The 24,028-nt window shown below is 48.8% G+C and overlaps 1 protein-coding gene across 1 annotated transcript in view; it reads right to left on the bottom strand.

The window, feature by feature from the left end:
• The window catches only part of LOC142578484 (kelch-like protein 40), a 32,981-nt gene extending 11,379 nt beyond the window's left edge, over nt 1–21,602 (bottom strand). Inside the window, exons 1-3 of the mRNA XM_075687866.1 lie at nt 21,571–21,602; nt 21,020–21,222; nt 10,296–10,487 (exon numbers count right to left, since the gene is read on the bottom strand). Of these exons, the coding sequence (XP_075543981.1) occupies nt 10,296–10,487; nt 21,020–21,222; nt 21,571–21,602 (427 nt within the window). The remainder of the gene's footprint in view (nt 1–10,295; nt 10,488–21,019; nt 21,223–21,570) is intronic.
• Nucleotides 21,603–24,028: the final 2,426 nt, after the last annotated feature.

The raw sequence follows: 24,028 nt of genomic DNA, 5'->3' as shown, positions 1-24,028 counted from the left end.
AACTTGCGCGCGTTCGTCTACAAGTCTCTCAAGACAAACAGAAGCGACGCTACGACCTCCGTCACCGTGATGTCCATTTTGCGCCCGGCACCCTCGTGTTGCTTTGGTCACCATCGCGTAAAGTTGGCCTTTGTGAGAAACTGCTTTCCTGTTATACCGGCCCATATCGCGTGCTCCGCCAAGTGACCGATGTCACTTATGAAACTGTTCTAGCCACGCCCACTACGTCCTCCGGTGTGACAACCAGTCACATTGTCCACGTCACCCGACTCAAGCCTTACAACTCTCCACGTGCCTTGAATATTTAAAAGCACCGTGACGGCGCTTGTGCCGCCGGGGGGTAGTATTACGATATTATCGGTAGATACCCGAGAGACGAGCCGCCGCGAGGACGACGACGAAGTGGGTCTGTGCCCTTGGCGCGAGAAAATGTCGGCCTGGCGCTCTGGCTCCAGTCCAGTGTAAATAGCTTGTAAATAGCCTCTTCCGTCTGTATCTTTCTACACGTAACAATATAAATAAAGAATTCTAAACAAACTGTCACTAGATTTTACCTCTTTCTTTTGAATGCAACAAACGTCGTCAAACTTGGTGCAGTGATTGACGAGAAAAACGAATTCTCATTTTACATGTATTTAGATAGGAGCAACCGAGTTAAAGTCTTCCTCTTAAGCGGATATTCTCTCATGTCGCGAAGTCCATGGGCCCAGTGACCAGTTGATATTACCTAGCATTTTTCGATTACGACAATGTCCGACGAGAAGCTTTCTTATTTGATACGTTAAGTAGGAAAACCGGACCTCACATCTTTCTTTTCACAACACGATTGCACCGCTCTCAGTTCTGTTTTCAACTTCATGTTTCATATTGATCGCTGAACAAGGACACCAGGGCGTCTTGATTTTGCAGAACAGCTTATCGCTAACTCTTGGCGTCTGCGGCAGCTTATAATTTTAAGCAAGGATGGTGAAGTTGTGTAGAAGCCTATTTGGCCGCAAAGCTTGTTTCTAGCTGGATGCAGGCGTAGCTCATTGGAAACACGAGTGGGCAGCAGTCGAAGCCATCAAGCACGTAATGACGTCGGTATTTCATGGTCCATGGTCGTTATTTACAGCCAGGAACGGAAAATTACGTAAAATTGACCTCAGTAACAATTATGTTGGGCATTTCAGTACACGCTTTAAAAACGCTTAATAACTAATTAGCTAACTATAAGCACACTAAGGAAATGTTATGCGTCATTTAATATCACTGTAACGAATATACCGGCGGTTACATCCGCTAATACACCGTTTTTTCGTAGGCGCCGCCATATTGTGAACGCAGTGGTGCCGCCTATGAGCAGCGCCAAACTGGCTTGCGTGAAAGCGGTGTTTTGCATGGCAGGTATACGCTCGGCGGTAGGTTCTAGCGTTTGTTTTTGCGGTCGTGCGGTCTGTTTAGTATGACGTGCGCCTTCTACGTGGTAAACGGTCCTGTGAGACCTGCTGGAGTAGTTTAAGGCGTCATGGCCGGAGTTTCTGCTGGCGTTGAGGTGGACCATCCTCCATGAGCTGGACGGAACACGCAGCGCGATGTGTGCACGCATATTTGAGCCTACAATCAGACTCGGAGATCAACTGTGTATTTCAGAATGTTCCATTCGCTAATGTGACCTTATTGCAGTATTATCCTCTGTTTCTAAGCTGCGGTTTAGGAGCCATTAAACATACCCGATGATCATAACAGCGTGGGTACCGTTCTACTACGATAGGAGCTGTGATGTTATACTTTGACAAGCGTTCCAACTGTTCAATGCAGGTTACATTGCGTGACTACATGGTTCGATGGATGAGGTTTCCGCCCGTGAATAAAATAGTTTTGGCAAGAATGGCAGCATACCTTACAGTCTGAATTAAGCTTGTCCAGCAAAGGGACTGTTTACGAACTGCGTGAACGTCCTAAGCAGTGGTAGGTGCTGGATTACAGATATCTTTTTTTTCTATACACCACATGGTCCGAGCACACGGCATCAGCGGTTATGAATCTACAGACGTTGTGCGGCGTCACTATGCGAGGTCGTATTGCGGCGTTAACCCGTTTTCTCTTGCTTTTTCGAGAAAGAGGATCATAACCGAATTTTTTTTTCGGTTGTCTTCGTTCCGTTCTCTACGACGCACTCACACGTATTACGGAAATTTTGTCTTCAAAAATAGCCATCGCATTCTTTTTATGCGATCCCTCTCATATATTATGGCTTTATGCAGGCCAAAAAGGCAATGCCGAAGCGAATGCCGAAGCGCACAGCTTACATTTGTATCGTGCTGGTTCACCAACCGCAGTGATCGCTGTGCTGAGCAGCGCCATCGGCCTCATGCAGGAATGCTAGCGTAGGCATATAGTAATTTCAAGCCTACTAGACTTGAAATGCGCGAGAACGATGCCGGTGCATCACAAACATTTGATAGCGCCTACCGCTTAGATGTTTCGTGGTTGCCGTAGGTTGGCCGGTCACGAGCATGCTGTTTTGATCGGACCGCTGGTACGATCTGTTGGGAACTCGGCGCTGACGCCCGTGGTTGTACCTGGGTCGCAAGCCCCAAGGGTAGCGTTGGCCTGGCGGCCTGGGGTACAACTGCAAGCATCCGAAGGTCCCGGCAAAGCATGAGTCGACAGGTAACAACGAAACAACTTGTTTATTTTAACATCGCAAAGAGTTGGTGGTCAGGTTTGACCGAAGTAGAGAGACGGGAGAGCACTTCACTCAACTGAAGAAATCGGAGCCCTCCCTGGCGTCCGGGGGCAGCTGTTTTTATACTCTCGCAGTTGAGGGCAAGAAGGAACCCCTCAAAAGACGAGCACGTGAATGTACAATGGGCTAATGGTGACGCACACTGTCGTAGCGATGCCGTAGCACCATGTCGTGGCGCTGCGCACGATCTCGTAGCACCTGGTCGTGGCGCTGCGCAGCACACTGTCGTGGCGCTGCGCAGCACACTGTCGTGGCGCTGCGCAGCACACTGTCGTGGCGCTGCCGGTCGGACACAATGACTGTAACGAGAAGATGGTCCCTGCTTTGGCATCGCCTGTTTCGGGCACAATGACTGGAACGAGATCCCTGCTTTGGCATCGCCTGTTTCGGGCCCAATAACTGGAATGAGATCCCTGCTTTGGCATCGCCTGTTTCGGGCACAATGACTGGAACGAAATCCCTAGGCGGTCGCATCGCCGCAGACGCGCCTGGAAACACCTGGCGATGAGTGTTGCGGTGACGACGATCGGGCCAAAATGTCCGCCGCCCCGCCGCCGTCGCGCCGGCAAAACCACGTGTCGCAGGCGAAACGCAACAGACCGCCCCGCCGGGGAAAGGAGATCCCGATGGACAGGGGACTGCATCCGCTGTCCGGAGGGATGTCGCTCGATGATGCTCATAACCGAAGTCGGGCGTCCCTTGACGTTTCTTGAGCGCAGCGCACAGAGAAGGCCTCGTTCTCTCGTTCAGGTTCGCACGGGACACTGCAAAGTGACTTCGGGAGAGTTCACATTTTTGTTCTCGTTCCCGGCAAGCGTTAGAACTACGCTGAAAACTCAACCGCTCAGTCAGCAAGCACGGCACAACCCTCACTAAGCCCTGCCAGGCTCTTTCCCCTTTTTATACCACTGCCTAGTTCCTTACAGTAGTCTAGCATCACTCAGAACGCGTCCACAAATTGAAAAATTGCACTAGAAAGCATATCATCACTTTGAAACACTAAACAAAAGCAATATGTTAAAAAAAATCCTGCCTCAGGAAGAAAAACATCAGTAACAAACAATTTTGAGGCTGATTCCTACGTTAGGGGCTTCGACTTAAGCCATCGGCGTTACCGTTGAGACTCCCCTTTTTGTAACGCACCTCAAAGGAATATTGTTGTAAAGCGAGGCTCCAGCGCAGGAGGCGGCCATTTTTGGGAGAGATGGTCTGCAGCCATTGGAGAGGGCAGTGATCTGTCTCAATGATAAACCTCGAGCCGGCTAGATAGCATGACAATTTCTGAACGGCCCACACGAGACATGCACACTCTTTCTCGGTGGCGCTATACGCCTGCTCACGACTGGTCAGCTTACGACTAGCATACAGGACGGGGTGTTCTACTTCTCCATTTTCCCGTTGGCACAGTACAACGCCCATGCCTCGCTCACTAGCATCGCACTGAACAATGAACCCTTTTGTATAGTCTGGTGATCGTAGCACAGGCTGGCTTGTTAGGGCACTCTTTAGGGCGCTAAAAGCTCTTTCCTTTGTCTCGTCCCAGACGACTGTTTGAGGCTCTGTCTTTCTTAGAGCATCCGTCAGGGGAGCCGCGATATCAGAGTACCTAGGGATGTACCTCTGATAGTAGCCGGCGACACCTAAGAACGACCGAATATCGGTCTTTGTGCGCGGTTGCGGAAAGTCTCGCACAGCGGCCACTTTTATTTCAGAGGGGCGGCGACGACCCTGACCCATCACGTGACCGAGGTAGACAACCTCGGCCTGTGCTAACTGGCACTTAGGAGCCTTTACTGTCAAGCCTGCTTCGCGCAGGCGGGTTAGCACTGCCCGCAAGTGTGTCATATGCTCAGACCAGGATGCGGAGAATATCGCTACGTCGTCTAGATACGGTAAAGCGAATTCTTGCTGTCCCCGCAACACTTTATCCATGAGACTTGAAAAACAGTATGGCGCGTTCTTCAAACCAAAACTCAACACTTTAGGACGGAATGTTCCCATTGGTGAAATGAACGCCGCATACCTACTAGCCTCTTCTGTAAGTGGAACCTGCCAATAACCCCTGACAAGATCTAGGGTGGAAATAAACTGAGCGCTACTAACTTTCTCAAGGCGCTCCTCGATGTTAGGGATCGGATAAATTTGATCCTTAGTGATGGAATTAAGCCTGCGGTAGTCGACGCAAGGACGAGGTTCCTTGCCCGGTACCTCAACTAAAATCAAAGGGGAGGTATAATCACTCTCACCTGCCTCAATAACACCGAGCTGTAGCATTTTCTTTACCTCAGCCTCCATAATATCGCTCTGGCGGGGTGACACCCGATACGCCTTGGATCGTACTGGCTCTGTGGAGGTAAGTTCTATATCATGAGTAAGTACAGAAGTCCTACCAGGCCTCTCAGAGAACAGACCTTGAAACTCTTGTAATAGCTGGTGTAGTTCGGTTTTCTGCTCAGGCGACAGCGGTGCTTTACTGATAAGGTCACTAATGACTTGACCGGTGTCTTCCCTGTTCGTCACTGAGCCTAGTCCCGGAAGCTCGACCGGAAGCTCTTCAGGAACGTTTACCATCATGCACACCACTGCTTCCCTTTGTCTATAAGGTTTGAGCAGATTACAGTGGTAAACTTGCTGTGCTTTCCGCTTTCCTGGCAGACTTACCACGTAGTTAACGTCCGACAGTTTCTGAACAATTCGCGCTGGGCCCTCCCACTGCACGTCTAGTTTGTTGTTTAGCGATGTGCGCAATATCATGACCTCATCGCCAACCTCAAAACGACGGGCCCTGGCTGTCCGATCATAATAAACCTTGGCCCTCTGCTGGGCCTTTGTCATTGCTTCACCTGACAACTCCTGTGCCCTTCTTAAGCGTTCGAGGAGCTTAAGCACGTACTCCACCACGACTGGGTCGTCGCCCCTACCTTCCCATGATTCTCGAAGCATGCGAAGCGGAGATCGAAGCGAGCGACCGTACACCAGTTCAGCTGGCGAAAACCCCGTAGCCGCATGCGGCGCGGTCCTTAAAGCAAACATCACCCCAGGCAGACACAGCTCCCAGTCAGTTCGATGTTCAAAACACAACGCTCTCAACACGCGCTTCATGACGGAGTGGAGCTTCTCAACGGAATTCGACTGTGGGTGGTACACTGAGCTGTGTAACAGCTTTACCCCACACCTTTCGAGAAAAGTTGTCGTCAAAGCGCTAGTAAACACTGTGCCCTGATCTGATTGGATTTCCGCAGGGAAACCAACTCGCGCAAATATGGACAGTAGTGCATTAACTATCTCAACTGAGCTGAGTTCTTTAAGCGGCACTGCTTCAGGGAACTTTGTCGCTGGGCAGATCACAGTCAAAATGTGTCTGTACCCCGTGGCTGTTACCGGCAGAGGTCCCACAGTATCAATAACGAGCCGTCTAAAAGGCTCCGTTATGATAGGTACCAATTTCAACGGCGCCCTTGATTTGTCCCCTGGTTTGCCCACCCGCTGACAAGTGTCACATGTCCTCACGAAATGGTCTGCGTCCCGAAAACACCCTGGCCAATAGTACTCTTGCAAGAGACGGTCCTTAGTTTTCTTAACTCCTAGGTGTCCGGACCACGAACCCCCATGTGACAAGCGCAACAGATCCTGACGATAGCATTGAGGCACGACCAGCTGATCGAACTCCACTCCTCGGCGGTCTAGATACTTCCGGTACAGGACTCCACCTCTTTCCACAAAACGCGCAGTTTTCCTGGCGATACCTTCGTTGACATTGCAGCGAATGTTTTCTAGGCTGCCATCCTTCTTTTGCTCGGCTATCAAAGCCGACCGGCTGACTTTTAGCAACCTATCAAGTCCGTCTGACGTAGGCGCGATGAGCAAATCAGTAGATAGCTCTTCTAACTTTCCCGAATCGGGATTTTGCTCTCCAGTATCTGGCGCCTTCAACGCTACAGACTCAATTTTATTCTGTTCGGGCGTGCTCTGAATATCAGCTTGCTGCGCCTCTGACCCTTTTTCGTTGGTTGATAACGTCGGCCCCGCAACTACCGCCTTTGCAGCGAGCTCCCGAACCTTCGATCTGGTTAAGGCCTGAACACTAGCTTCACCAAACAAAAGCCCCTTCTCGCGCAGGAGGTGATCGGACCTGTTTGAAAATAGGTACGGGTACTGGGGTGGCAGCATAGATGACACTGCCGCCTCTGTCTCAAGCGCTCCGAAAGGTCCTTCAATAAGCACCTTGGCTACTGGCAGACACACGCTATGAGCTTCCACGGCTTGCTTGATCCACGCGCACTCGCCCGTGAACATATGGGGTTCTACGTAAGATGGGTGAACTACATCCATCGTAGCTGCGGAATCGCGAAGCACTCGGCACTCTTTCCCGTTCACGAGGAGGTCTCGCATGTAAGGCTCGAGAAGCTTCATGTTCTCGTCCGTGCTGCCTATTGAAAAAAACACAACTTTTGGTGTTGTTTCCGGACACTGCGCCGAAAAGTGACCCGGCTTCTGGCACGTATAACAAACGCCCGCTCGCCTCATCTCGAACCGCTTTCTGCGTTCGGCTTCGGCTGCCGTCTCTTTACGTTTGGTCGGATTGCTTTCACTCGCATCCTCACTACGCGTGTCCCCCTTAAATCTCATGGGCGTGAACCTTGGCCTCTCAGACTTGGAGCCAAATTCACCCTTTTGACCGTCCTTAGCTCCGCGAGCTCGACGCGTCACAAACTCCTCGGCTAGCTCAGCGGCTCTAGCCACCGTACTCACGTCTGGCCTATCCAAGACCCAGTATCGCACGTTCTCCGGTAACCGACTATAAAACTGTTCTAGCCCGAAGCACTGCAGAACTTTATCGTGGTCACCAAACGCTTTCTCTTCTTTGAGCCACTCCTGCATGTTCGACATAAGCTTGTAGGCAAACTCTGTATATGACTCACTCTTGCCTTTCTCACTCTCCCGAAACTTCCGACGGAACGCCTCCGCAGACAGCCGGTACTTTTTTAGCAGACTCGATTTTACTTTGTCGAAATCCTCTGCCTCCTCTCTATCCAAGCGAGCGACTACGTCGGCCGCCTCGCCGGGTAACAAAGTGAGCAAGCGCTGTGGCCACGTTTCCCGAGAGAACCCCTGCTTCTCGCACGTTCGCTCAAAGTTAACCAGGAACAAACCAATGTCCTCTCCAAGCTTAAACGGCCGCATCAGGTCAGTCATTTTGAACAATACGCGTTCTCCTGCACCGTGTGCCTGACTTCCATTACGAGCGCGTTCCATCTCTACCTCAAGACGCTTCATTTCCAAAGCGTGTTCGCGCTCTTCTTTTTCTTTCTGCTCTTTAAGTTCGCGCTCCTGTTTCTCTTTTTGCTCTTTAAGTTCGCGCTCATATTTCTCTTTTTGCTCTTTAAGTTCGCGCTCATGTTTCTCTTTTTGCTCTTTAAGTTCGCGCTCCTGTCTTTTTGACCTCTCCTCAATAGTCTCAAGGCATTCCGACAGCTCGTCATCCTCAGCCTCTAACTCAAGAATAGCCTTTAGCAGTTCAGGTTTTCTTAGTTTGTCTGAGACATCCAGACCCAACTCTCTTGCAAGCTCCAACAATTTCGGTTTGCGCAACGACTTCAAATCCATGGCTGCTCTGAATGCTGCTTTCTCTACTGCTTACTATTGTCTTGCCGCAACTAACCCGGCAGCAACGACAACCACAATTACCAGCTCTGTTTCTAACACTAACAAAAAGCCTGGCAAAGCTCAGAAGAAGAAAGTCCCGCACTCACCAAACCTCGCAGGCAGGAATTCCACGCAGTCGTTCCGCTGCAGGCAACCAGTCGTCACACAGGGCTCGTTGCACTGCTCCCGGATCGTCGTTGAGCTGCTCAGCATACAGTCAACTGCATCTCTTCGCTGCTGGCCTCCGTTGTCGCGATCTCACCGCAGGCAGACAGTTGTTTGAAGTCGGAGGTGATCTCACCGCTGGCAACCAGATGTTTTGATCGGACCGCTGGTACGATCTGTTGGGAACTCGGCGCTGACGCCCGTGGTTGTACCTGGGTCGCAAGCCCCAAGGGTAGCGTTGGCCTGGCGGCCTGGGGTACAACTGCAAGCATCCGAAGGTCCCGGCAAAGCATGAGTCGACAGGTAACAACGAAACAACTTGTTTATTTTAACATCGCAAAGAGTTGGTGGTCAGGTTTGACCGAAGTAGAGAGACGGGAGAGCACTTCACTCAACTGAAGAAATCGGAGCCCTCCCTGGCGTCCGGGGGCAGCTGTTTTTATACTCTCGCAGTTGAGGGCAAGAAGGAACCCCTCAAAAGACGAGCACGTGAATGTACAATGGGCTAATGGTGACGCACACTGTCGTAGCGATGCCGTAGCACCATGTCGTGGCGCTGCGCACGATCTCGTAGCACCTGGTCGTGGCGCTGCGCAGCACACTGTCGTGGCGCTGCCGGTCGGACACAATGACTGTAACGAGAAGATGGTCCCTGCTTTGGCATCGCCTGTTTCGGGCACAATGACTGGAACGAGATCCCTGCTTTGGCATCGCCTGTTTCGGGCCCAATAACTGGAATGAGATCCCTGCTTTGGCATCGCCTGTTTCGGGCACAATGACTGGAACGAAATCCCTAGGCGGTCGCATCGCCGCAGACGCGCCTGGAAACACCTGGCGATGAGTGTTGCGGTGACGACGATCGGGCCAAAATGTCCGCCGCCCCGCCGCCGTCGCGCCGGCAAAACCACGTGTCGCAGGCGAAACGCAACAATGCGCTCTAATGTTTTGTTTTACTCCCTACGCCAAGCGATCAGACAGTGAGCCAATTTATCATTTAATGCTGGTAATACAAAGAGACCTGTTTTCTTTGTTGAATTAAAAGCGATATAAGCAAAATAGTTCACAGCAGGTACACACACCGCGACTGATAATGTGCGTACACCGCGGCTGATAAAGCACGTCACATTCTTGCGCCCCCAAGACATATTTCCGCCTACTGTAGTTACCGATACACCGAAAGACTTCCCTGACGATCTTATATGAACGAACATGGCGTAAATTTCACAAAGTACGATTTAAAACATCTCGAAATCGTTCCGCAGCAGGCGGCAGCAATACTTTGAGGCAGCGCCGCGCCGGATCGCCCAAGCCAAAGAGGAGGAAGGGCTTTCCGCGCGCCCTATCCTCCTCGCCCGATGAAAAGGTCTATACAGGCATGACCATCTGAATAACTTCCAGGGCATACTTTCAAAGAAGTAACAAAACTTCTTAGCAGCCAATACATGCTACCTCGAATCGAGATATTCACTCCAATACGACCACCGCATTGTTTAGCTAAATATCGGGCTGAGTGGTGAAGTGTCGAGGAACTTATCGTGAATTCCCAGCTCCGAAAAACCTTCGTGCTCGGTTTTATATACGTGAAGCACCATGCATATTCCAACATCAGATCTCTCTGATTATAATATATGTGGTTCATGCCACTTTTCTGGAATCGAATCGAGAGGGCCATTTCCAAATTGGCTTGGATGCTTCATATCACGCTGCGGCCGTGATAGCTCAGTGAAATCAGGCATTGTGACACTGGACGCACCTAAATCGAGGCGGCGGCGCCCGTTGTACCCTCCGATGACGTAGATGCTGTCGTCATGCACCACCATACGATGGTTCGATCGTGGACTAGGCATGGACATCACGAGGACCCACGAGTCAAGTTCAGCGGTGTACTCCTCCACGCTGGAGAGCACGTCCCCGCCAGAGTTTCCGCCACTAACGTAAAGCTTTCCTGCACGAGCGCATGCGCGGTCACCTTGATACAGGCCAAAATCAAGCACATACTAGCGCATAGGAGTCATTGAAGTCGCTTTAATTAGTACAGACGCGATCTTATCAAGATTGCACCGGTGTAACCTGCGCAAGCAGCCAAAAATTTCGTTATTCTCCTACGAAGTGTCCGAAGCAGTAAATGAAAGATTTTCAGGAAGGACTTGTGCCCAGGAAACATAGGATTTCGTTATAAGGGACGGTGTCTTCTCACTTGGGCTTATATCAACAATTTCGTTCTTGGTGGTTACTTTAGCTCCAACTCACGTGTCCATGCGCGTTCGTTAACACTGAAAAATACATTCAACACAAGAAACAGCAGAAAGAAGAAACGAGGGACCCCGTAACTCACAAATTCATAATAGCCACTGTAAGTGCACATATCGAGGAAATTTGCCGCAAAGAAAAATAGCCTAATTTCTTCACCATTCTTGGCGACATTAAACACTTCATATGTATTTATTTTATTATTACATGTCGGTACACGAGAATACACAGGCTCTCTCAAAACGGGTAAGCAGCGAAACAGCATTCCCGATTTTTTTTAAGATAACCACTCCAAGTACGAAGGCAGTATCATAAGCTAATGTCATCGTTGGAAGACATAGATGGCCCTCAGCCTAAATTTATTAGGCGGCTGAGAAAATCAAGCTGTTTTTCTCAATCACGGCCTATGCTCCCTTCTGTCTTCCAATTAACACAACAGCGTATGTGTATCCAGTCGCAATGTTGAACGCCTCTTTTGAAGCAAATTGCATTAAATAAGCAGACAACAGTCCTGTAACTGCTTCAATTTCTTGCGTGTATTTTGCAGAAACGCAAGCACAAAGTAAGGAGATAAGTCTTGCGTCAATCTCAACCACTATGCATTATGCATCTGACAATGACGTCGACTTAAGTTAATTTCATTGCTGCTATGCCATATGCAACAGGCGACGCAATATGATAGAGAGACGATTATTTGATGCACTTACATTTCCCTTTTGGATCGTAGACTACCTTTAGGACGAATAATTGGGAGCATGACCAGGTATATCAAAATATCTTATTTCAAAACGGTCAATGAAGTAGACTTACCACGGGGGTAAAATGACATAAAAGCATTTCTTAGCTGAACTTTATAGAAAACTGTACTCCAGTGGGGGATACTCTTGACAGGTTTCATCCAGTCCGTGGTGGATGTTTGTCGATTTTGTGCAAAGTGGTGTCGCTTCTGCGCAAAGTGGTGAGCTGCCACTAACGACGTCATCTCACCTGCTGACCTTAAAGATCCTTCTGTGCCTTCGTGCTTCTGGAAAAAGTTTACTAGGGAGTTCAAGCAGGCATCTGCTGCGTCACCGGTCATCGGTGCAGGCTCCGAGCTAGCCAAAGTACGAAGGAGCGCGCGGCAAAGCAATGCCACCTACAGGAAAGTCTTGGTGACGTTGAGTGAGGTGGGGAATCAGAAATGAGGCAAAGCGTCGTGGAGAAGGAAGGTCGGCAGAGGTGCGCTGGGTTGGCCTCCTCTAGCAATTGATAGAGATTATGTTTGCGATACGGAAGGTACCGGGTTGGTCGCGTGATACCATTGTCCTTGCGCGCCGAAAGCTATGTGTGTGAGAGAAAGCGTGCGACGGTGAGCCATCATCATCGTCAGCCTGGTTACGCCCACTGCAGGGCAAAGGCCTCTCCCATACTTCTCCAACTACCCTGGTCCTGTACTAATTGTGGCCATTTTGTCCCTGCAAACTTCTTAATCTCATCCACCCACCTAATTTTCTGCCGCTCCCTGCTACGCTTCCCTTCTCTTGGAATCCAGTCTGTAACCCTTAATAACCATCTTCCCTCCTCATTACATGCCCTGCCCCCCCCCCCATTCCTTTTTCTTGATTTCAACTAACCTGTCATTAACTCGAGTTTGTTCCCTCAGACCAATTTGCTCTTTTCTTATCCCTTAACGTTACACCCATCATTCCTCTTTCCATAGCTCGTTGCGTCGTCCTCAATTTAGGTAGAACCGCTTTCCTAAGCCTCCAGGTTTCTGCCCGTACGTGAGTACTAGTAAGACACAGCTGGTTATACACTTTTCTCATGAGGGATAATGGAAACCAGCTGTTCATGATCTGAGAATGCCTGCCAAACGCACCCCCGCCCGTTCTTATTCTTCTGATTATTTCAGTCTCATTATCCGGATCCGCTGTCACTACCTGCCCTAAGTACATGTATTGCCTTACCACTTCCAGGGCCTCGCTACCTAACGTAAACTGCTGTTTTCTTCCGAGACTGTTAAACATTACTTTAGTTTTCTGCAGACTACTATTTAGACCCACCCTTCTGCTTTGCCTCTCTAGGTCAGTGAGTATGCATTGCAATTGGTCCCCTGAGTTACTAAGCAAGGCAATATTATCAGCGAATCGCAAGTTACTAAGGTATTCTCCATTAACTCTTATCCCCAATCCTTCCCAATCCAGCTCTTTGAATACCTCCTGTAAACACGCTGTGAATAGCATTGGAGAGGTCGTATCTCCCTGCTTGACGCCTTTCTTTATTATGATTTTGTTAGTTCCTTTATGGAGGACTACGGTGGATGTGGAGCCGCTATAGATATCTTTCAGTATTTTTACATATGGTTCTTCTACACCCTGATTCCGTAATGCCTCCCTGACTGCTGAGGTTTCGACTCGATCAAACGCTTTCTCGTAATCAATGAAAGCTATATATAAGGGTCGGTTATATTCCGCACATTTCTCTATCACCTGGTTGATAGTGTGAATATTGTCTATTGTTGAGTAGCCTTTACGGAATCCTGGCTGGTCCTTTGGTTGACAGAAGTCTAAGGTGTTCCTTATTCTATTTACGATTACCTTAGTGAATACTTTGTAGGCAAAGGACAGTAAGCTGATCGGTCTATAATTTTTGAAGTCTTTGGCGTCCCTTTTTTTATGGATTAGGATTATGTTAGCGTTCTTGCAAGATTCCGGCACGCTCGAGGTCATGAGACATTGCGTATAAAGGGTGGCCAGTTTTTCTAGAACAATCTGCCCACCATCCTTCAACAAATCTGCTGTTACCTGATCCTCCTCAGCTGTCTTCCCCCTTTGCATAGCTCCCAAGGCTTTACTTCTTCCGGCGTTACTTCTGGGATTTCAAATTCCACTACACTATTATCTCTTCCATTATCGTCGTGGGTGCCACTGGTACTGTATAAATCTCTATAGAACTCCTCAGCCACTTTAGCTATCTCATCCATATTAGTAATAATATTGCCGGCTTTGTCTCTTAATGTATACATCTGATTCTTGCCTATTACTAGTTTCTTCACATCTTTCAGGCTTCCTCCGTTCCTGAAAACATGTTCAATTCTATCCATATTCTCCTTATGTCAGTCGTCTTACGCTTGTTAATTAACTTGGAAAGTTCTGCCCGTTCTGTTCTAGCTGTAGGGTTAGAGGCTTTCATACATTGGCGTTTCTTGATCAGATCTTTCGTCTCCTGCCATAGCTTACTGGTATCCTGTCTAAAGGAGTTACCACCGAATTCTATTGCACGCTCCTTAATGGTACCCATAAGATTGTCGTTCATTGCTTCAACATTAAGGTCCTCTTCCTGAGTTAAGGTCGAATACCTGTTCTGTTAAGGTATAAGAAAAGAGCAGATTGGGGTCAGGGAACAAACGCAAGTTAATGACATCTTAGTTGAAATCAAGAAAAAGAAATGGTGGGGGGGGCAGGGCATGTAATGAGTAGAGATGATAACCGATGGTCATTAAGAGGAAGCTTTAGCTCGAGTGCTCCTATCTAAATACATGTAAAAGGAGAATTCGTTTTTCTCGGCAACCACTGCACCAAATTTGACGAGGTTTGTTGCATTTAAAAGACAAACTTAAAATCTAGTGACGGTTGGTTTCGAATTTTTGAGTTAGATTGTCAATTTTTTATTGAAAATTGGCGAAAATCGGAAATTTTCACAAAACGAAACTATAATGTTTACAACTCTGTAACTTAACCACTAAAAATGATGATACAATTCTGTGAATTGCATCTAATAGTACATCTAAAGCGGACAAAATTGATATGTTACACATGAATATAAAAAAATTTAATCATAGGGAAATACAGCTTTTGCGAAACCGTTGTAACCAACGTAACAAATTCACGTAGGATGTAAAACGACATATTGAATTTGTCCGCTTTGAATGATCTAATGAATGTCGTTTACAGAACCGCGATATCAGTTCTTGATGTAAAGCTATGAATTTGTAAACTTCGCGATTCTATTTTTTTCTAACGGTCAAATATTTGAAAATCGTTTTAAGAAATTTCAAGCCCTAAATCTAAATTCCGCTTCCAACAGTCACTAGAATTTAACTTTCTCTTTCAAATGCGACAAATTTCATCAAAATCGGTCCAGGGGTTATCTCATAAAAACGTTTTTGCGTTTTACATGTATTTGAATAGGCCGCGTCGGAGTTGGGCCCGAGCTAAAGTTTCCTCTTAAGGGTTACGGACTGGATTCCAAGGGAGGGGAAGCGTAGCAGGGGGCGGCTGAAGGTTAGGGGCAGATGAGACTAAGAAGTTTGCAGTGACGACATGACCACAATTAGTACATGACCGGAGTAGTTGGAGGAGTATGGGAGAGGCCTTTGCCCTGCGGTGGGCGTAGCCAGGCTGATGGTGATGATAATGACCTGTTCTGTAGCTTGATGCGGAATTCCTCCATTTTCCCTCTTACCGCTAACTCACTGATCGGCTTCTTATGTACCAGTTTCTTCAGTACCCTCCTGAAGTCTAGGCTAATTTGAGGTCTTACCATCCTATGGTCTCTGCAGCGCACCTTGCCGAGCACGTCCACATCTTATATCATGCCAGGGTTAGCTCAGAGTATAAAGCCTATTTCATTTGTAGTCTCGCCGTTCGGGCTCCTCCACGTCCACTTTCGACTATCCAGCTTGCGGAAGAAGGTATTCATTATTTGCATATTATTCTGTTCTGCAAACTCTACTAATAACTCTCCCCTGTTATTCCTAGAGCCTATGCCATACTCCTCAACTGACTTGTCTCCAGCCTGCTTCTTGACTGCGCTGGCATTGATGTCGGCCATCAGTACAGCGTATTTTGTTTTGAATTTACCCATCGCCGATTTCACGCCTTCATAGAAGCTTTCGACTTCCTGGGCATCGTGAGTGAATGTAGTGGCGTAGACCTTTACGACCTTCAATTTTTACCTGTTATTAAGTTTCACGACCAGACCTGCCACCCTCTAGTTAATGTCGTAGAATTCCTGAATGTTACCAGCTGTATACTTATTAATCAGGAATTCGACTCCTAAGCCCCGGTAGCACAGGAGCTGTCGGCTTTTTAGCACTGTATGTGATTTTTTCTCCTCATAGCTTCACTGAGCCCTACTATATCCCATGACTGCCTTCTAATTCCTCGATTAGCACTGCTTGACTCGCCTCACTAGATAACGTTCTAGCGTTAAACGTTGCCAGGTTCAGATTCCAATGGCGGCCTGTTCGGACACAGGTATTCTTAGCACCCTCTGCCGCATCACAGGTCTGACCGCCGCCGTGGTCAGTTTCTTCACAGCTGCTGGGGACTGAGGGCCGGGGTTTGATTGTTGTATTCATATGGGAGGTTGTGGCCAAGTACTGCTCCAGGGTAGCCAATCCTCTGGTGGAGGGAGTGCGTTACCGGTTCTGGCCACCGATATCAGGCCGCACTCCAGGCCTGTTTGTGCTATTTTATCAACACGCGAATTTTTTTTTAACCGGTGGAAAATTGCGCGGCACCCGGATTCAAACCACGGTCCCTTGCACGCGATGCGGATACTCTACCTCTACGCCACCGCTGCACCTGCGGTGAGCCAACGATGGCGGCTGAATCTCGCGTGCGCAAGGGGGGAAGGAGGGGAGGAATCGTGCCGTCTTCCTTCGCGCGGGGGAAGGGAGAGAGGGGCCGTCGTACTTCGGCCGCGCGCGGACGCGTGGGCTTTAAGCGGGAGACACACGGTCCGATCTGGCGTCCGACGCGCCGGAATCGAGGTGTTTTGCCGTGCCGAAGAGCCGGATTGGGGCGACAAACCGGGCAGATTTTCATCGTCCGACGCGTCCAACAACCGCACCGTCGTTTGGCCGCAGCCAATGAGGGCGCGGCTAGCATGTGACGACGTTTCTCCACAGAGCCGACGCCGGCGGGCGGTTTCTCGCCGTGTTTTCTTTTTCTTTGAATGCTGCAGTTTGTTTCCGACATGAGATAATTACCAGTTCAGTAAAATTATCTCGAACATGTGCCTGTACTGCAAAGCATCGCCTAGTGCACTAATATTAAGCTAGTGGCGAGAAAGAGAGCTCCGATACGAGGGCATTTCGGTGGCAGACAGCACACACCGACCATCTGAGCGCGGCTGCTCGCTTCGCTTGCACGTTTGCCCTTCGCAACGACTACGTCGAGTAAACCAAATGTATTTCATTATAGGCGATCTAAGAGGAAAGTGTTAATCATTCTGGCAAAAATAAGCGCTCTTCGACGAGCTCGGGCTGGATCGCAAGCGCCGTCGGCCACAGCGTCCGCCTACCTAGGCCTACCGGCCCTCTCGCTGGCTGTTAGTGGAGCCGTCAGCGGAGAACTCGCCGTCGTGACGTGTTCTGGGGCGTAATTTCAACGCGACGGCGCTAAGGAGCTCGTGTCGCAGAAAAGCCGGTGTCGTCGGCGGTGAGCGGAAAATGGCGAAAGGGAATTCATAAACAAAAACACCTTGCAAGATGGGCTAGGTCGGAATAGAACCAGGGTCTACGGAGTGTAAGACGGAGACGCTACCACTCAGCCATGAGTTCGATGTTTCAAAGCGGTACAAAAGCGCCTCTAGTGAATGCGGTGTTGCCTTAGAAACTTGCCGCAGAAAGTTATACTGCGGTGTATATCGGTAATTATGAGCATGTAAATTACAGAAGTCGCAGTTAAACGCGTAGAGAAGCACGTTTCCGCTACATTTTGCGCTTGGCGCACACGCAGAGCCATCTTGCGGCAAACACAGAAGACCCCGTCCTCGCAATGTACGGCACTGCCTCGACAGGCGGCGCGCCACTCGCCCGCTTCTGCCATTCGTCTCGTTTGAGCGCATTCGGGCCGTGCGGGGACCGGTGCGAGGATGCCCCAACACCCTTGCGTTTAATAAGTTTTCTCGCTCTCTGCTTTTCCAACTTCCAGCGTGCGTCACTGGAACCCTCGTGTTTAGGCGACGCGGCCCCTCTTTCCTTTCACAGCGCGATACCTAGGTGCAGCGTCCGATGTGGGACGCCTATGACGTGGTCGCGGCACCGTAGCGCGTCTAGTGGGAAAGCGTCCCCTGCGATGTGTGGCGTGATGCTGGCGAGGAGTCGTGCGCCTACGTGGTGCTCCCAAGCGAGATAGAGGACGATCCCATCGAGGCGTCAGCCCCATGATCGCGTCCGCCTTCATGGCGCGTCGCGGCCCGGCTGTCCGTGCCGATCACGACGTTTGGCTCGCGTAGATCGTTTCTCTCTCCGAGACACCGAGTTCTCTGGTTCGTTCCGCTTGCTCAGGCGCACGTTTCGTCTTTGTGTGACTCAAGAGCATGCCGAGGGAATGAGTGTGCGGTGCGAACGGGGTGCGATAACGCTATCGCGTTCCACTCTTGAAGGCGAAGCTTAGGCGTCCTCCAAGTTTTTATTCACAGTGTTCGCGTAAAGCGAAGCAGTCTTGTGCAGAGTTGTTTATATTGCGTTTCTCGATGTAGATATCAAGTCATCGAAGCGTACCAGCTGGAGGCTGGATCTGGGCGGAACTTACGCGCCGCTCGATCGTTCGGATGCACGCACCGTGTGGCCCAAATCGTCGTATGCCGCATGGCATGCTCGAGCATTCAGCGCCGCACGTCGGATCGGACGCCGAATCGCACCGTATCCGTGTGTCTCCTGGTTTATCTTGAAAGTGATCTGCTTTGGGGCCACAGTTTAGGTGGGGTGATGGCTCACAGCTTTGCTTGCGCTGTGTTCTCGGCACTCAGTTTGCGCTGAAGTGATAGACAGCACGAAGGTCAGTTCGCTCGCTGCTGCTGCCGCGAGTTCTCTCGCCATTGTTTTGACAGCGATCCGCAGTCATAGAGTGTCATGTGCTCATGTTTGCCTGTGCGCACTGACACCATGTTTGTTGAATTAGTAAGCGAATGTTTACAAGGGGCCGTACTACTGCGGCTGATGCTGCATATGCCGCAGCCGCGCGAGCCCTGTCGTGAATGCGATCTGCGATGCGCACAGAAGTCCGATAGCTTCGTGTGCGCTGTAGCACCCATACCCTTGTGCGTCACCCACGTTTACGAAGTGAAACGTCACCGCAACTTTCTTTTGTTTCCTTCTCTTGTTTTCGCCTCTGTCGATGGGTTACGTGCACCACAGGCCCTGCAGCCTCCAGGACCGGTAGCGGTGGTGGTCACTCCGAATGTTCGTCTTAACCGGAGTACTTCTGATACCGTTCGTCTTAAGCGGATTCTTTTGCATTGAGTCTATAAAAAACCAAACGTTCCTATGTTGTTCGTCATATGAGAGAATTCGGCTTAACCAAGTTCGTGTTAATGAGAGCTCACTGTCTTTACTTTTCCGAACTAAAGATACGCTATAGAGGTAATGGAAGTCCATCACATCCCTCTATTAGAACAAGCAGAAGTTCACTGAACGTAAGCGACATGCTAGCGTTTGCTGTGCGGGACTTCAATTTCAGTTGACAAGAAGTTAGAAATCAGTAACCGCGAGGTACTTGCCCCTGAAAGCACAAGCCGCCGCAGCACTTCGCCTTCTCCTCAGTGGTGCAACCATCGTCCAGTGGTTTCGATGCGGTATGTAGCGTTCCACGCTGGCTGTGCGCACGTAGCCTGTGCCGAGATGAGCGTGACATAAGCGAGATGAGCGTGACATCATAACAAGTAAGGGGATCTCATTCCTAAAACTGGCACACTACAGTCGAACTCACACACAAAGAACACGGACAAAGCGAATCATATATCGCTCCATATCGAGCGCACACTGCTCACTGACTGATACCCATGTAAAACAGCGCCCTCATAACGAACTCGACTTTGGACATATATGGAACTCAGGGTTTCCGCAGCCAGCGCCTTAAAGTGTCACCTGCGACAATTCCCCGCTAGAAGCGTGTCCAAGAGAAACGCTATCGAGACGACAAGCACCTTCTGCTGCGACGAGGAGCCGCCTCGCCCGACGCCTTATACATTACAGGACGCACTATCTGCTGTGGATGCGCTGGGTCAGCACTGTGCCGACATTGAGGGAAGTGGACCGCATGAGGTTGATAGAACCTCGCGCATCGGAAGCGCTCTTCTTGGGGGTGCTGAGGTGCACTTTAGTGCGCTCGCAAAGCGTATTATCCATTTCGTCGGTGCTTTTTACTTAAGTGAGCTTGCTCGATTGCCTCGTTGCTTCATTTTGTCCCTGGATACACCAAATCCCTGTATAATGAACGTATTCACGTGAACAAGGGGATTGCCAGTAATTGCCTGTTCACTGCTCTGGATTAATATTGTCGTGCCGCAACAATGTCAAGAGCCTGGAGCGGCAAGTCGCGCGACAATTTTTCATATATTCGCGGGTTTTTTTTTCACGCTCGGAAAAACACTTTTATGTAGCACGTATTGAGTAACAGAAAGCTGTATGGGAAGTTTTTCATGTTGCTCTACAAATTTCTCGTTGACGCTTTTCATCTTATTATAATAACTGAAAAGTTCATTATATAATACAGACTAGTTGTGAACATACTCTGAGTATGTCCAAGCGACGAGAAACAACATTACGTTGGTTCCGTCCAGCTACGTGGCATGTGCACATTTTAAATCTTGGTGTATGATAGTTGGAAGTATACACATACGCGGAACTAGTTACACGAAGCCAATTAGCTGCGAGAAAGAAAAAGAACCAACGAAAACCAAAACACGAAAGAGTGAAAGTTTGGACAATCACAGACGCCCGCTGCGCATGCTTCAACATTCCAAGCATCTGAGTTCTTTACTGGATAACGCAACCTATGGTTTGCTCACGCAGATGCATCGTTCTCTGTAGCCATCTGGGCTGCCTCGCTCATTACACGCGTTTGCTGATCCTGACAATCACGAATCACTCTGGATCGCTGAAATTGTGCAGTACACACACACACGTGCCAGCCTGCAGAGCAAGGAAGTCTTCGTTTCCATTTCGTACATCATCAGCGTGCTCCCGCAAGTTCCCATTGAGGCATCTGCCCGTCTGGCGCAAGTAGCGTGTTTTCTCGTGCTATTTACTGCCATTATGAATCGTCGACAAGCCCAGGTAGCCAACTTGCTAAGTTCTCGAGAAAGAACATCAAGACAAAGAATTGAAGCTTGTCATATTGACAAGTGCACAAGCGCGCATTCTCTTTCACTAAGCGACAATGAAATGGTCTTCCTGAAAATAACTTTGTAATACGTATGTTTTTTTTATCTGATGTCATTCCACTGGCTTCGTACCGGTGTGTCCACCGATGGCGTACAGGTGGCCGTCAAGCACAGCGACGGAGAGGAAGGCGCGCGCCACATGCATTGAGTCGCAGTGCTCCCAATCGCCAGTCACAGTGTCGAAGCCGTCTACGGTGCGCAAGTAGGTGTCACCCGTCGTGCAGCCGCCCACCACGTAGATGCGCGTACCGAGCAGTGCCACGCCATGGTACACCCTGCGACGCGCCCACAGATAGATAGATAAACTTTATGAAAAGAATAATCAGAAAAACCGCTAATGGTCGGGGCCCCTAGTCCAGGGCTTCGCTGGCTCTTGCCACCTTCTCAGCTCTCTGTATCAGCTTGAGCTGGCCGTCGAGGGCCGAGCTGGACAGCAGTGCCTCCCATTGCTCCCTCGTGGTGTTCGTGTCGGGGTGTTCTATGTTGTGTAGTGTGAACTCCAACGTAATGTGGCTCGGGTTGGTGAGGCCCCACACTACGGGCATTCGTCCCTGTAGGCTTTGACAAAGGCTGGTCCACCAGCCGAAACGTCAGTGAAATATACAGTGCTAATTCCAACGTACGTCCTACTCTCTTTCTTCATCGTCGTCGTCATCGTCATCATCATCATCAGCCAGTTTTATGTCCACTGCAGGACGAATGCCTCTCCCTGTGATCTCCAATTAGCCCTGTCCTGCGCCAACCGATTCCAACTAGCGCCCGCGAATTTCCTAACTTCATCGCTCCACCTATTCTTCTGTCATCTACGATTGCGTTTCCCTTCTCTTGGTACCCATTCTGTAACCATAATGGTCCAACGGTTATTTAGCCTGTGCGTTACATGGCCTGCCCAGCTCCATTTTTTTCTTGATGTCAATTAGAATATCGTCTATACCCATTTGCTCTCTGATCCAAACGACTGTCTTTTTGTCTCTTAACTATATTCCTAGCAATCTCCCTTCCATCGCTCTTTGTGCAGTCCTTGATTTGTTCTCGAGCTTTGTGAGTCTCCAAGTCTCTGCCCCATATGTCAGCACTGAATCGGTGCGCTTAAACTTAGAATAAATGAAACGAACAGGCTTTGTATGAATTCTCTTTATGATTTTAATGTTATGGTTAGTGTATCATCATCACCATCAGCAGCAGCCTATTTTATATGTCCACTGCAGGACGAAGGCCTCTCCCTGCGATCTCCAATTACCCCTGTCCTGCGCCAACCAATTCCAACTAGGGCCCGTGAATTTCCTAATTTCATCGCTCCACCTAGTCTTCTGCCGTCCTCGACTGCGTGTCCTTTCTTTTGGTATCCATTCTGTAACCCTAACGATCCAACGGTTATCATACTCGGCGCATTACATGACCTGCCAAGCTCCATGTTTTTCTATTAATGCAAATTAGAATATCGTCTATACCCGTTTGCTCTCTATTCCAAACCGCTCTCTTTCTGTCTCTTGAAGTTATGCCTAGCATTCTTGGTTCCATCGCTCTTTGCGCGGTCCTTAACTTGTTCCCAAGCTTCTTTGTCAGTCTCCAAGTCTCTGCCCCATGTGGCAGCACCGGTAAAATGCACTGATTGTTCACCTTCCTTATCAATGGTAATGGTGAGCTTACAGTCAGGAGCTGGCAATGTCTGCCGTATGCGATCCAACCCATTTTCATTCTTCTGTGAATTTCCATCTCATGATCAGTGTTCCCTGTGAATTATTGACCTAGGTAAACGTACTCCTTCACAGACTCTAGAGGCCGACCAGCGATCCTGAACTCTTGTTCCTTTGCACGGCTATTTATCATTATCTTTGTCTTCTGCATATTAATCTCCAACCCCACTCTTACACCTTCTCTTTTAAGGTCCTCAATCGTTTGTTGTAACTCGTCTCCGTTGTTGCTGCATAGAACAATGTTATCGGCGAACCAGAGGTTGCTGAGATATTCGCCGTCGATCTTTACTCCTAAGCCTCCCTAGTTTAATAGCTTGAATACTTCTAAGCACGCAGTCAATAGCATTGGAGAGATTGTATGTCCCCGCCTGACCCCTTTCTTTATATGTATCTTCCTGATTTTCTTGTGTAGAATTAAGGTAGCTGCAGAACCTGTGTAGACATTTTCTAAGGTATTTACGTAACCGTTCTGCACTCCTTGCTTACGTAATGCCTCTATGACTGCTGGTATCTCTACTGAGTCAAATGCCTTTTCGCAATCTATGAAAGCCATATAGAGAGGCTTATTGTACTCTGCGGATTTCTCGATAACCTGATTAATGACATGGATGCGATCCATTGTAGAGTATCCCTTCCTGAAGGCAGCCTGTTCCCTTGGTTGACTAAAGTCCATTGTTGCCCTTATTCTATTGGAGATAATTTTGGTAAATATTTTATGTAATACTTGGAGTAAGCTAATGGGCCTATAATTTTTGAATTCTTTAACGTCTCCCTTTTTGTGGATTAATAGAATGTTTGCATTCTTACAGTTCTCTAGGACCCTTGCAGTCGATAGACACTTCGTATAAAGAGCCTCCAGTATTTCAAGCATTATGTCTGCTCCATCTTTGACTGAATCGACTGTTATTCCATCTTCGCCTGCCGCTCTTCCTCGTTTCATGTCTTGCAGGTTCCTTCTAACCTCGTCGCTAGTTATTGGAGTTCCTGTATCCTGTTCATTACTGTTTCTAATTGAGGTATCCTGACTCCTCTGGGTACTGTACAGGTCAGTATAGAATTCTTCCGCTGCTTTTACTATATCCCCCAGTCTTGGACGGCGATTCGGTATCAGTTCTGTTCGTCAATATATATATATATATATATATATATATATATATATATATATATACTGAAGAAAGAGGCTACGGCGAACGTTGAATTAGCACAGTACATTTCACTGACGTTTTGGCTGGTGGACCAGCCTTTGTTAAAGTAACATGTACATGCTTTTGGGCTTTCTTATAAACCCGCGATACACGAGATGAAGTTGTGCGCAATAATAACGAGAAAAACAACATAAATATAGCGATACCACTGGCGATAGTAATACCACACACACGTGGCG

Source organism: Dermacentor variabilis, chromosome 4 (genome assembly GCF_050947875.1).
Source record: "Dermacentor variabilis isolate Ectoservices chromosome 4, ASM5094787v1, whole genome shotgun sequence".
NCBI lineage: Eukaryota > Metazoa > Arthropoda > Arachnida > Ixodida > Ixodidae > Dermacentor > Dermacentor variabilis.
Note: the sequence above shows the minus strand (reverse complement) of the source record. Positions and strands in the feature narration are given on the sequence as shown.